Raw genomic sequence first — 14,921 nt, 5'->3', positions numbered from 1 at the left:
AAGATTGCTTGATGAACATGTTTTGACTTTAAAGACAGCAGCAGCAGTCGCAGTGTCGATGGAACTGGCTGCTGCTAAAGAGAGTTGTGTGGGAAGACCCACAAGTTGGGAATTACCCGTAAGAAGTCACAACTGCCATAAGCATATCACAGGTGTACTAAATTGGGTTATACATGCACATGACATGCTCAGACACACATACTCAATGAGCTCACACACAGCTACAGAAAGCAAAAACACTATTTAATTATTCTATATTTTCAGTACAAAATCCCATCTCAGTCACTGAGATTAATTTTAAAGAGATGAATTCTTCACACAAAGTACAATCACCTCAAACAGATCCCCATACAAATGGTTTTAAAAATTTATTCACACCACAGAACTATTAAAAGAATTGCTTTATGCTCTTGATTATATCATGGCCCATCCCCGGATCTTTGCAATCTATTCACATAATTTAAACCTTTTAGTGTCACCATAACTCAGAATACATCTCAGTAATTAGGAATCACGGCAAGAAGGGGGCACAGGGAGCGAGGGGGGGCACAGGGAGCGAGGGGGGGGGGGGACAGGGAGCGAGGGGGGGGGACAGGGAGCGGGGTGGGGGGGACAGGGAGCGAGGGGGGGGGACAGGGAGCGAGGGGGGGGGACAGGGAGCGAGGGGGGTGGGGACAGGGAGCGAGGGGGGTGGGGACAGGGAGTGAGAAAAAACAAAATGAAAGGAACAATTTGTGTGAAGATGAGATTCTGGAACGCGGATTGGAAATGATTAAAACACCAGCCCCATCCAGAAGTCACAGCATTTGTTTAAAGTGTGCAGGAAACATGGAGTGGCAGAGTGTGCAGTATAAAGGCTGCTTTCACACACACACTCTCTCTCAAACACTCCTTTATCCTCTGGCTCCTACAGCAGGAACACTGTCCCCACAGTGACCGTCACAGTTACTGTCCCCTCCCCCACACTCGCTCCTCCCCATTTAATGGGTCACCTCTGACCCACAGAGACAGGCCCTGCTTTGTGCCTCAGACAGGCCTCTGATTGTCCACTCTCCATGGACACAGGCCTTCAGCAAGCTTGCTCAGAATCGCTTGTTCTCGGGTAGGCTCCCAACCAGCAGCTCCTTGTTTCCAAAATCCCAGTAAGCCGTCATGTGGAAACTCATGTTTGACAAAACCACCAAATACTCCAGGAACGAAAAGATTGTGTAAACTGCAGTGACGGAGAGAGAGAGAGAGACGCAGGGTCAAGGGTCAGCTTCGAAACAGGATCCACATGAGAGACAATTCAAGTGGAAATCATTTATGAACCCAGGGTTCTTCCAGCCGTTCACACTGCCGGATCCCAGCGCGGCGCTGAGGCACGGGGCCGGATCCCAGCGCGGCGCTGAGGCACGGGGCCGGATCCCAGCGCGGCGCTGAGGCACGGGGCCGGATCCCAGCGCGGCGCTGAGGCACGGGGCCGGATCCCAGCGCGGCGCTGAGGCACGGGGCCGGATCCCAGCGCGGCGCTGAGGCACGGGGCCGGATCCCAGCGCGGCGCTGAGGCACGGGGCCGGATCCCAGTTACAGAGCAGGATCCCAGCAAGGTATTGAGGCACAGATAGGAGTGTTGACATGTACACTGGGAGGCGGACGTGTGTGTGTGCGCGCATTCTGATTTTCCAATGCCAATGAGACACACATACCCCTGTACCCCCAAACACACCCTCACCCCACCTGAGATATGTGTCCACTTCCTGCCAAAACAGATCAAAGTTGGGGAGAAGCATGCTGTAATTTGATTTGATTTGATTTATTGTCACATATATTAACATAGTGAAAAGTATTGTTTCTTGCGTGCTATACAAAGCACACCGTTCATAGAGAAGGAAACAAGAGGGTGTAGAACGTAGTGTTACAATTATAGCTAGGGTGTAGAGAAAGATCAACTTAATGCAAGGTAGGTCCAATCAGCAGTCTAATAGCAGGGAAGAAGCTGTCCTTGAGTTGGTTGGTACGTGACCTCAGACTTTTGTGTCTTTTTCCCATAGAAAGAAGGTGGAAAAGAGAATGTCCGGGATGCATCAGGTCCTTGATTATACTGGCTGCTTTGCCAAGGCAGTGGAAAATGTAAACAGAGTCAGTGGATGGGAGGCTGGTTTGTGTGATGGATTGGGCTACGTTCACAACCTTTAGTAGTTCCTTGCGGTCTTGGGCAGAACAGGAGCCCATACCAAGCTGTGATACAACCAGAAAGAATGCTTTCTATGGTGCATCTGTAAAAGTTGGTGAGAGTCGTAGTGAATATGCCAAAACTCCTTGGCCTTCTGAGAAAGTAGAGGTGTTGGTGGGCTTTCTTAACTATAGTGTCGTATGGGGGGAAACCAGGATCTGGACACCTAGAAATTTGAAGCTCGCAACCATTTCTACTTCATCCCTGTTGATGTAGACAGGGGCATGTTCTCCTTTATACTTCCTGGAGCTGATGACAATCTCTTTCATTTTACTGACAGTGAGGGAGAGGTTAATGTTGAGATTAAGGCCTGGGCAATGCTTTGGGGGAAACAGGTTCGAATCCCATCACGGCAGGTGGAAGAATTTAAATTCACAAAATTTAGTTTTTCATTCCGGAGAAACTTATCTCAGTAGTGGAGACGATGAAAAACTGCCAATTGTCAGAAAAACCCATCTGGTTCATGAATGTCCTTTAAGGAAGGAAATCTGCTGTCCTTACTCAGCCTGGCCTACGTGACCTATATCAATGATCTGGGTGACAATGTGGTAAATTGGATCAGCAAATTTGCTGATGATACAAAGGTTGGAGGTGTAGTGGACAGTGAGGAAGGTTTTCAAAGCTTGCAAAGGGATTTGGTTTGATAAAGTGCCTCGTAAAAGGTTGCTACAGAAGGTTAAGGTACATGGAGTTGGGGTAAGGTGTTAGTGTGGATAGAGGATTGGCTGTCTAATAGGAAGCAGAGAGTTGGTGTCAATGGGTGCTATTCTGGTTGGCAGTTGGTGACTAGTGGAGTGCCGCAGGGATTGGTGCTGGGGCCTCAGCTATTTACCATTTATATAGATGATCTGGAGGAGGGGGCTGAGTGTAGGGTGACGAAATTTGCTGATGACACAAAGATGAGTGGAAAAACAAATTGCGTGGAGGGTGTGGAAAGTCTGCAGAGGGATCTGGATAGGCTGAGCGAGTGGGCGAGGACCTGGCAGATGGAGTATAATGTTAACAAGTGTGAGGTTATCCACTTTGTCAGAAATAATAGTAGGAGGGATTATTATTTAAAGGGTGAAAAGCTGCAGCATGCTAGGGTGCAGAGGGACCTGGGGGTCCTTGTGCATGAGTTGCAAAAACCCAGTCTGCAGGTGCAGCAGGTGATCAAGAAGGCGAATGGAATGTTGGCCTTTATAGCGAGGGGGATAGAATATAAAAGCAGGGAGGTCTTGCTGCAACTGTACAGGGCATTGGTGAGGCTGCAGCTGGAGTACTGTGTGCAGTTTTGGTCACCGCACTTGCAGAAGGATATTTTGGCCTTGGAGGGAGTGCAGAGGAGGTTCACTAGGCTGATACTGGAGATGAGGGGGTTGGACTATGAAGAGAGACTAAATAGACTGGGTCTGTACTCATTGGAGTTTAGAAGGATGAGGGGGGATCTTATAGAGACGTATAAGATAATGAAGGGGATGGATAGGGTAGAGGTAGAGAGATTCTTCCCACGTAGAAAGGATAGCAGGACTAGAGGGCACAGCCTCAACATAAGCCTGTTGAAGTGGTGGAGGCTGCCTCGCTAAATATATTTAAGTCATGTCACGGGTAGATAGGTTTTGATAGACAAGGGAATTAAGGGTTATGGGGAGAAAGCGGGAAAGTGGAACTGATCCACTTCAGATCAGCCATGATCTTATTGAATGGCGGGGCAGGCTCGAAGAGCTAGATGGCCGACTCCTGCTCCTATTTCTTATGTTCTTGGACCAACTAGAAAAATGGGCTGAAAAATGGCAAATGGAATTTAACGCAGACAAGTGTGAGGTATTGCACTTTGGAAGGACAAACAAAAGTAGAAAGTACAGCATAAATGGTAGGACTCTGAAGAGTGCAGTTGAATACAGGTACAGAATTCCCTAAAAGTGACATCACAGGTGGATAGGGTCGTAAAGAGTGCTTTTGGTACATTGGCCTTTATAAATCGGAGTATCGAGTATAAAAGTTGGAGTGTTATATAGTAAGGTTATATAAGGCATTGGTGAGGCCGAATTTAGAGCATTGTGTACAGTTTTGGTCACCTAGTTACAGGTAGGATGTAAATAAGATTGAAAGAGTGCAGAGAAGGTTCACAAGGATGTTGCCAGGATTTGAGAAGCTGAATTACAGAGAGCGACTGAATAGGTTAGGACTTTATTCCCTGGAGCGAGGAAGAATGAGGGGAGTTTTGATAGAGGTGTATAAGATTTTGAAGGGTATAGATAGAGTGAATGCAAGCAGGCTTTTTCCACTGAGGCTAGGGGAGAAAAAAAACCTGAGGGCATGGGTTAAAGGTGAAAGGAGAAAAGTTTAAAGGGAATATTAGGGGGGGGCTTCTTCATGCAGAGAGTGGTGGGAGTGTGGAATGAGCTGCTGGATAAAGTGGTAAATGCAGGGTCACTTTTAATATTTAAGAAAAACTTGGACAGGTTCATGGATGAGAGGGGTGTGGAGGGATATGGTTCAAGTGCAGGTCAGTGGGACTAGGCAAAATATGGTTCAGCACAGACAAGAAGGGCCAAAAGGCCTGTTTCTGAGCTGTAATTTTCTATGGTTCTACATGATTCCAGAGCCACAGCAATGCAGTTGACTCTCAACTGCCCTCTGAAATGGCCGAGGGAGACGCTCAGTTGTAACAATCGCTACAGTAAAGACGATTGAGAATAAAACCAGACAGGGCTTCCAGCATCACTCACCCTGCTGCCTCCATGTGCAGCAAGACCCGAACAACATCCAGGTTTGGGCTGACAAGTGCCAAATAACATTCACACCACACAAGTGTGACACTCCAGCGCCTTTAGGGAATGTACTTTCAGCAAGTTATCAGTAGGCACTCAGCTGTTGTCCTTTTATTACTGCTTGAATGGCAGTGGCACAGTGGTTGGCACTGCAGCCTCACTGTGCCAGGGATCCCGGTTCAATTCCCAGCTCAGGTCACTGTCTGTGTGGAGTTTGCACGTTCTCTCCATGTCTGCGTGGGTTTCCTCTGGGTGCTCCGGTTTCCTCCCACACTCCGACAGACATGCTGGTCCAGGCGCTGGAGTGTGGTGACTAGGGGAATTTCACAGTAACTTCATTGCAGTGTTAATGTAAGCCTTACTTGTGAATAATAAATAAATAAACTTTAAAAACACCTTAATGGGTTTTTGTTTATTTTTAAGCTGGGCCTAATGTATTCTCTTGGAGTTTACTACCTTTTTGGAAGTGTTGGGGGAGAGAATGATTGACAGGTGGGTTGATTTTGTTCCTCACAGGAGTCCTTCTTTCAGTTTAGGCTGCTGGCTAGTCAGAAGGTGCTTGGACTCAGGTTGGAAGCAGTGTTTGTCTCTCTCCCCTGGCTAGTTGGAAGCAGTATTTTTTACTTTTTTTGGAGTGAATACTTTAGAAGAATGAGGGGAGATCTCATTGAGACGTATAAGATGATGAATGGGATGGATAGGATAGAGGTGGAGAGACTCTTCCCGCTCAGAAAGGACAGTAGGACTAGAGGGCACAGCCTCAAGATAAAGGGGGGGGCGGTTTAGAACGGAGTTGAGGAGGAACTTCTTCACTCAAAGGGTGGTGAATCTCTGGAATTCTCTGCCCGTTGAAGTGGTGGAGGCTACCTCGCTAAATATTTTTAAGACGCAGGTTGATGGGTTTTTGATAAGCGAGGGGATTAAGGGTTATGGGGAGAGGGCGGGAATGTGGAACTGAGCAGCGACAGATCAGCCATGATCTTATTGAATGGCGGGGCAGGCTCGAAGGGCTGGATGGCCTACTCCTGCTCCTATTTCTTATGTTCTTATGTACTTTGCAGTTGGTGATTTGCTGGCTGGCAACAGCAGAGGTTCTATCTCTACCTCGAGGTGCTGGGAGTTACAGAACAGAAATGCCAGAGTTTCAATTCTCCATCCAAAGGACTAATTCACAGCAGGTGTTGCAGAACTGAAAAGTCATTAAGCAGATGTATTTTCTGTGCTAAACCGAAATGGGGAGTATTTGTTGTGCTGGAACAGTACATTGAGCTGTTAAGGTTTTACAATAGTACAACATTTTTCTTCTAGTTTGGTAAAACTTGTTGCTAATTTTCTATATGTTATTTATATTCTTAAACTTTGCTTGATAAAAGCTCCCTAGTGGGTCTTTTGAATCGTCCCAGGAGTGAAACGTCTGATGCTTACCCTAGCCAAGTTCAAAGTGCAGAAGTTTTGGCCGAGGCTGACTCCATAAAACGCCTTGGAGTTTCTGACCTTGGATTATAACCCAAGTGCCAGGTAATAACCATCTCCAACAAGTGAACTTAACCATCTCCCCTTTACATTGAGTGGCATTACTGTCACTGAATCCCCCACGATCAACATCCTGAAACACAGGACGCGGGGCAGGAGGAGGTCATTCCGCTCTTCCAGCCTGCTCCGTCACTCAATCTGATCTGGCTGGTCTGGTTGTGGTCTCAGCTCTACTTTCCTGTCTGTCCCCCAGAACCCATGATTCCCTTGTCGATTAAACTGAGACTCAATAACCCACAGCCCCCACCAGAGAAGAGAATTCCAGAAATAAATTACTTTGCGAGAGGAATAATCGCTCCTCTCTGTCTGAAATGGTGGGTCTCTTATTGTTAAACCGAGTCCCCAGGTCTGGTCGCTCCCACAGGTGGAAATATTGTCCATGTATCGTCTTGTCAATGGAGGTTACCATCAGCCAGAAACTGAACTGGACCAACCATATAAATATTGTGGCCACAAGAGCAGGTCAGAGGCTGGGAGTTCTGCAGCAAGGGACATGGACCGAACGCGAGCAACTGGGACTAGCTTAGGGGTTTAAAAAAGGGGCGACATGGACAAGTTGGGCCGAAGGGCCTGTTTCCATGCTGTAAACCTCTGACGTTAAGTAATTCACCTCCTGACTCCCCAAAGCCTGTCCAGCATCGAGAAGGGACAACTCAGGAGTGTGATGGAATACTCCCAACTTTCCTGGATGGGTGCAGCTCCCAACAACACTCAAGAAGCTCAACACCATCCAGGACAAAGCTTGATTGGGACCCAATCCACCAGTATTCACTCCCTCAGCACCGACGTGTGTACCATCTACAAGATGCACTGCAGCAACTCACCAAGGCTCCTTAGACAGCACCTTCCAAACCCACAATCTCTACCATCTAGAAGGACAAGGGCAGCAGATACATGGGAACACCACCACCTGGAGGTTCCCCTGCAAGCTCCTCAGCATCCTGACTTGGAAATATATCGCTGTTCCTTCACTGTTGCTGGATCAAAATCCTAGAACTCCCTCCCTAACAGCACTGTGGGTGTACCTACACCACAGGGACTGCAGTGGTACAAGAAGGCAGCTCACCACCACCTTCTCAAAGGGCAATATGGAATGGACAATAAATGCCGACCTAGCCAGTGACACCAGTATCTATACGGATACAAAATTGGCTTGAGGGTTGTTTTTCAAATTGGAGGCCTGTGACCAGCGGTGTGCCTCAGGGATTAGTGCTGCGTCCACTGTTATTTGTCATTTCTATTAATGATTTGGATGACAATACAGGGGGCATGGTTAGTAAGTTTGCTGACGACACTAAGATTGGTGGCATAGTGGACAGTGAAGAAAGTTATCTCCAACTGAAACAGGATCTTGATCAATTGGGCCAGTGGGCTGACGAATGGCAGATGGGAATTTAATTTAGACAAATGCGAGCTGATGCATTTTGGTAGATTGAACCAGGGCAGGACTTATTCAGTTAATGGTAGGGCGTTGGGGAGAGTTACAGAACAAAGAGATCTCGGGGTACAGGTTCATACCTCCTTGAAAGAGGAGTCACAGGTGGACAGAGTGGTGAAGGAGAGATTCGGCATGCTTGGTTTCATTGTCAGAACATTGAACACAGGAGTTGGGACATCTTGTTGAAGTTGTACGTGACATTGGTAAGGCCACACTTGGAATACTGTGTACAGTTCTGGTCACCCTATTATAGAAAGGATATTATTAAACTAAAAAGAGTGCAGAAAAGATTTACTAGGACGCTCCCAGGACTTGATGGATTGAGTTATAAGGAGAGGCTGGATAGGCAGAGGAGACTGAGGGGTGATCTTATAGAGGTCTATAAAATAATGAGGGATACAGATCAGCTAGATAGTCAATATCTTTTCCCCAAAGGTAGGGGAGTCTAAAACTAGAGGGCATAGGCTTAAGGTGAGAGGGGAGAGATACAAAAGTGTCCAGAGGGACAATTTTTTCACACAGAGGGTGGTGAGTGTCTGGAACAAGTTGCCAGAGGTAGTAGTAGAGGTGGGTACAATTTTGTCTTTTAAAAGGCATTTAGATAGTTACATGGGTACGATGGGTGTAGAGGGTTATGGGCCAAACACGGGCAATTGGAATTAGCTTAGGGGTTTAAAAAAGTTGGGCCGAAGGGCCTATTTCCATGCTGTAAACCTCTATGGTCCATCTCCTGTAAATGAATTTTAAAAAACGTCCACCTGTGACTCCTCTTTCAAGGAGCTATGAACCTGTACCCCGAGATCTCTTTGTTCTGTAACTCTCCCCAACGCCCTACCACATCTCACCTCCAGTTTCACAGTAAGCGTTGTGCCGGAAGTAGAAACAAACGGCAATCGCAAATGCACTCAGATTGAAGATGAACAATCTCCGTTTCCAACTCAGGGAGGTCCTCTCCTGTGGGAGGGGGGAGGAGGGAGGAGGGAGAGGAGGGAACGGGGGGAGGGAGGGAGAGGAGGGAACGGGGGTGAGGGAGGGAGAGGAGGGAACGGGGGGGAGGTAGAGGAGGAACGGGGTTGGGGGGGAGAGAGTGAATGACATAGAGGAGAAAGATCATGATTCCTGTGTTTCCAAATATACTGACTCCAACAATATCAATGAGAATTACTCACTAGATATTACCTCTGGAATAGAGAGGAAGAGGGATGGGTGGAGAGGGCAAGGGGTGGCGGGGGCTACAAGGGAAAGGCACGGGGTCAAGTAAGAAAGAGAGCAAAGGAAAAACAACAGAATCAAACATATAATCATGCTGTGAATTTCAAAAGGCTTCAGGATTCAGAACTAAAATTCCTAATCTCAGTCTCTTTTGATTTCATTTATTGTCACATGTATTAGCATATAGTGAAAAGTATTATTTCTTGCATACTATACAGACAAAACATTCTGTTCATAGAGAAGGAAAGGAGAGAGTGCAGAATGTAGTGTTACAGTCATAGCTAGGGGTGTAGAGAAAGATCAGCTTAGATCTATCCTCAGCCCCGATTCGAGGAAAAAGTTCAACAAATTGCAACACATAACTGTAATATCCAAGGCAGAAAAAGAACTTCACAAATCTGGGATTGAGTGCAATAACTCCCAATCTACCTCTACACTGTCCCCACCAAACACTCCCAGGACAGGTACAGCACGGGGTTAGATACAGAGCAAAGCTCCCTCTACACTGTCCCCCATCAAACACTCCCAGGACAGGTACAGCACGGGGTTAGATACAGAGTAAAGCTCCCTCTACACTGTCCCCCATCAAACACTCCCAGGACAGGTACAGCACGGGGTTAGATACAGAGTAAAGCTCCCTCTACACTGTCCCCCATCAAACACTCCCAGGACAGGTACAGCACGGGGTTAGATACAGAGTAAAGCTCTCTCTACACTGTCCCCCATCAAACACTCCCAGGACAGCTCTACACTGTCCCCCATCAAACACTCCCAGGACAGGTACAGCACAGGGTTAGATACAGAGCAAAGCTCCCTCTACACTGCCCCAGGACAGGTACAGCACATTAGTCCCATCAATATGGGTCAATGAGGAAGGATGTGAATGTTACGAGTAAGATGACTATTTACAGAAAAAAGACACGAGTTTGAGCCCAGTCTTCCGGAATTGCAGGAATCTAAACCACTTGGCCACAGGGTGGATCCAGCTGAGTGTGGCTTTGAACTGTAACCTTTCCCCTCACACTCTCGCAGTACGGAGAAAACCACAGATTGCACTGACTGCCCTGAGCCAAGGGGGAAGTGAGAGATGCATTGCATCATTCACTGGCCATCTGTGACAAGCACATCCTGTGCAGGAGGCCACCACATACTCCGAAAAATAACAGCCAGCCACTGCCCAAGTTGGCACTCACTGCCCATCCCCTCCCTGGAGGGATGGCTTGTCGGGTCAGTGGCACGGGTTATCTGCTACCACTAACCATGACACACGGTGCAGCAATGTCACTGGCTCAGTGAGCTGTGCAACTCAACTCCCAGTCAAAGCATCACTGCTTCAGAACCCACTCTAGGGCAACGTCCAGGCTGAAACTGTCAGAAGGGTCGGCGCTGAGGGAGTGCCGCACTGTCAGAGGGTCAGCGCTGAGGGAGTGCCGCACTGTCAGAAGGGTCGGCGCTGAGGGAGTGCCGCACTGTGTCAGAAGGGTCGGCGCTGAGGGAGTGCCGCACTGTGTCAGAAGGGTCGGCGCTGAGGGAGTGCCGCACTGTGTCAGAAGGGTCAGCGCTGAGGGAGTGCCGCACTGTCAGAAGGGTCAGCGCTGAGGGAGTGCCGCACTGTCAGAAGGGTCGGCGCTGAGGGAGTGCCGCACTGTCAGAAGGGTCGGCGCTGAGGGAGTGCCGCACTGTGTCAGAAGGGTCGGCGCTGAGGGAGTGCCGCACTGTGTCAGAAGGGTCAGCGCTGAGGGAGTGCCGCACTGTGTCAGAAGGGTCAGCGCTGAGGGAGTGCCGCACTGTCAGAAGGGTCGGCGCTGAGGGAGTGCCGCACTGTCAGAAGGGTCGGCGCTGAGGGAGTGCCGCACTGTGTCAGAAGGGTCGGCGCTGAGGGAGTGCCGCACTGTGTCAGAAGGGTCGGCGCTGAGGGAGTGCCGCACTGTGTCAGAAGGGTCGGCGCTGAGGGAGTGCCGCACTGTGTCAGAAGGGTCGGCGCTGAGGGAGTGCCACACTGTGTCAGAAGGGTCAGCGCTGAGGGAGTGCCGCACTGTCAGAAGGGTCGGCGCTGAGGGAGTGCCGCACTGTCAGAAGGGTCGGCGCTGAGGGAGTGCCGCACTGTCAGAGGGTCAGCGCTGAGGGAGTGCCGCACTGTCAGAAGGGTCAGCGCTGAGGGAGTGCCGCACTCTGTCAGAAGGGTCGGCGCTGGGGGAGTGCCGCACTGTCAGAAGGTGCCATCTTTTGTTTAGGCGTTAACCTGAAATGCTGTCTTGTGGATGTGAAAAATCTTCTGGTTACTATTCAAAAGTCAAGTTTATTTATTAGTCAATAGTAAGGCTTACATTCACAGTGCAGTGAAGTTACTATGAAAATCCCCTAGTTGCCACACTCCAGCGCCTGTTCCGGTACAGAGGGAGAATTCAGCCAATGCACCTAACCAGCACATCGTTCGGACTGTGGGAGGAAACCAGAGCACCTGGAGGAAACCCACGCAGACACGGGGAGAACATACAGACTCTGCACAGACAGTGACCCAAGCCAGGATTCAAACCCGGGTCCCTGGCGCCATGAGGCAGCAGTGTTAACCACTGTGCCACTGGCAAAGAGAAGCATAGGGAATTCCACTGTGTCCTGAGGCCAATATTTATCTCTAATCAATATACTGAAATACAGCTCATCTGATCTCGATTGCAGTACTGTTAATGGGATGTTGCTGTGTATAACGTGACTGCCCTTTGCAGAATACAACAGCAAGCAGAAGTGAAACCTTCTTCATTTGTATGAAGCTTTGCCACATAATGGGACGTAATAGGTGCTACAGAAACGCCTGTGTTTCTTTGTTTCAAGGGAGAGTGGGAGAATAGTGGGAGCTGTAGTGGAAATGCAGAGTTGTGAGAAGTTTGGTAACTAGTCTCTGAGTGACTAACAGTCTCACTTTGAATCGAGTGACTCACGCGCTTCTCGATAGTCTCTTTTAAAAAAAGCTCCTGATGTGTGTGGGCCAATCGCACGCACATCCCGGTTCTTCCCCCCCAACCCCAGCCTAAAACACAACTTCTACAAATTGCATTCGAGTTTTTCTCTTACAAAAATACCAGAGGAAGTGTCGGAAGCTGCAAACTGGAATAAATAGCTGCAGGGAGTCACTGAGGTCTGTGCAAAGTGTCTGCTGCAAAGCCACACTGTGTAAAGTGTGTTATTCAGCATGGTCGCCTCTGCTCTATCTCATCCCCTCCCACTTCCCCCTACCCCCCCAAATCACCAAATAAAAGCCCTCACATTGATTAACCAGCTTTTGTCAGGAGTGAAAACAGCACCAGGCAGGGACGGGGACGGGGAGGGGGGGAATTACGCTCTGGAGTTGCGGAACCGATGTTTCTGCTGTGTCAATGTCCCTGTACACTCAGTAAAGTTAGGGTTCCTGCCGCTTCACCACACAGCTTGCAAAGCTGCATCTCCAGAATGTTCCTCCTTCAGTGTTCAATTTAACAACCACAGGCAACAACCCACTCGATGCAAAAAATACACACCAACAGTCGGCCAGCCCCTCGCACGGTTACTGGTAGGAAGGGTACAGATAGGCTTGTAGAAACTGAGCCTAGTTTCAGCTGATGGAGGAGGACTGCTCAGCCTGAGGCTCAAGCTCCTGGCTTGGCAGGGAGGCGGGAAACTGCCCGAGGATTCCTACCCCAACCCGTGCACCCCCAGCTGGGTGGGCCAGTGCAACCCAACCCCACACACCCAAACAGCCCAGCTCACTGTTCAGGCTCCACACTCGAAAAATAACCTGTGCGAAACCTCAGTGTACTGTACGCAAATAGATACACGCTCTCTAACACATATATCTGTATCTCCCAAAGGGTGAGATATTAAATATGTGTGTGTGAGAGGGTGTAACAATAGCAACCCGACCGAGAGCACCAAACTGTGAATCTACTAAGCTTACATCTTCAGCTCAATCCCATCCATTGACTCTGTCCACACTTCCCGCTGCCTCGGCAAAGCAGCCAGAATAATTAAAGACCCCACGCACCCCGGACATTCTCTCTTCCACCTTCTCCAGTCAGGAAAAGGGTGCAGAAGTCTGAGGTCACGTACCGACTGACTCAAGAACAACTCCTCTCCTGCTGCTCAGACTTCTGAAAATCTGTACTCGCTGGAGTACAGTACTTGGGTCTGTACTTGTTGGAGTTTAGAAGGATGAGGGGGGGATCTTATAGAGACATATAAGATAATGAAAGGGATGGATAGGGTAGAGGTAGAGAGGTTCTTCCCGCTTAGAAAGGACAGTAGGACTAGAGGGCACAGCCTCAAGATAAGTGGGGGGCGGTTTAGATCGGAGTTGAGGAGGAACTTCTTCACTCAAAGGGTGGTGAATCTCTGGAATTCTCAGCCCGTTGAAGTTGTGGAGGCTGCCTCGCTAAATATATTTAAGTCACGGGTAGATAGGTTTTTGACAGACAAGGGAATTAAGGGTTATGGGGAGAAAGCAGGAAGGTGGATCTGATCCACTTCAGATCAGCCGTGATCTTATTGAATGGCAGGGCAGGCTCGAAGGGCTAGATGGCCTACTCCTGCTCCTATTTCTTACGCTCTTATGGATCTACCTTGCATTAAATTGATCTTTCTCTACATCCTAGCTATGACTGTAACACTATATTCTGCACTCTCTCCTTCCCTTCTCTATGAAGAGTATGTTTTGTCTGTATAGCGCACAAGAAACAATACTTTTCACTGTACGTTAATACACGTGACAACAATAAATCAACTCAAATGAATCACCTACAGTGGTGAAGCTTGGACAGTATATGCCAGGCTGGAGAAAAGGCTGAACCTTTGCTGTCTCAAACATATCCTTGGCTTCTCTTGGCAGGACAAGGTCACCAGCCCAGCAGTCCTGGACTGTGTTCCATCAGCATAAACTCATTGCCAAGTCAGTGATGTGGGCACTGCCACAGGCATGGTCATCAGATAGATAACAGCTCGATATCCAAAGATCTCCTGAACAATGAATCGGCCACTGGGTTAGGACCACCTGCATGACTGTAACCTCCATCACAAGAAGCTGCAAGTGAGATACAGAGATTGAGGACACTGACAGCTGGGAGACAGTGGCTGACATTGAATACAGGAGTTGGGTTAGTCTTGTTGAAGTTGCACAAAACACTGGTAAGGCCACATTTGGAATACAGTGTACAGTTCTGGTCACCCTATTATAGAAAGGATAGTATTAAACTAGAAAAAGTGCAGAAGAGATTTACTGGGATGCTACCGGGACTTGATGGTTTGACTTATAAGGAGAGGCTGGATAGACTGGGACTTTTTTCTCCGGAGCATAGAAGGCTGAGGGGTGATCTTATAGAGGTCTATAAAATAATGAGGGGCATAGATCAGCTAGATAGTCAGTATCTTTTCCCAATGGTCTAAAACTAGAGGGCATAGATTTAAGGTGAGAGGGGAGAGACATAAAAGGTGCCGGGGGCAATTATTTCATAGAGGGTGGTGAGTGTCTGGAACGAGCTACCAGAGGTAGTAGTAGAGGCGGGTATCATTTTGTCCTTGAAAAGCATTTAGACAATTACATGGGTAAGATGGGTATAGAGGGATATGGGCCAAACACGGGCAATTGGGACTAGATTAGGGGTTTAAAGAAAGACGGCATGGACAAGTTGGACCGAAGGGCCTGTTTCATGCTGTAACCCTCTATGATTTCCGCAACCTCAGGAGACTGACTGCTTTAAAGGAAGAAGAAAGCAGAAATGAAAAAGTAAGCTGGTTGAGAAAA

At 48.4% G+C, this 14,921-nt stretch overlaps 1 protein-coding gene across 3 annotated transcripts in view; it reads right to left on the bottom strand.

Moving 5' to 3' along the window:
- Positions 1-656: 656 nt before the first annotated feature.
- Positions 657-14,921, bottom strand: part of pgap2 (post-GPI attachment to proteins 2) — a 35,628-nt gene continuing 21,363 nt past the window's right edge. For all 3 annotated transcript variants that reach the window (XM_080197748.1, XM_080197746.1, XM_080197747.1), the window contains exons 5-6: positions 8,785-8,893; positions 657-1,213 (exon numbers count right to left, since the gene is read on the bottom strand). In XM_080197748.1, coding sequence (XP_080053874.1) covers positions 1,083-1,213; positions 8,785-8,893 — 240 coding nt within the window. In that variant the 3' untranslated portion in view covers positions 657-1,082. The remainder of the gene's footprint in view (positions 1,214-8,784; positions 8,894-14,921) is intronic.

The sequence above is a fragment of the Carcharhinus amblyrhynchos genome, chromosome 10 (genome assembly GCF_965287045.1).
Source record: "Carcharhinus amblyrhynchos chromosome 10, sCarAmb.v2.hapA, whole genome shotgun sequence".
In the NCBI taxonomy this organism is placed as follows: domain Eukaryota; kingdom Metazoa; phylum Chordata; class Chondrichthyes; order Carcharhiniformes; family Carcharhinidae; genus Carcharhinus; species Carcharhinus amblyrhynchos.
The sequence above is the reverse complement of the archived record's forward strand: the minus strand, read 5'-3'. Positions and strand labels throughout refer to the sequence as shown.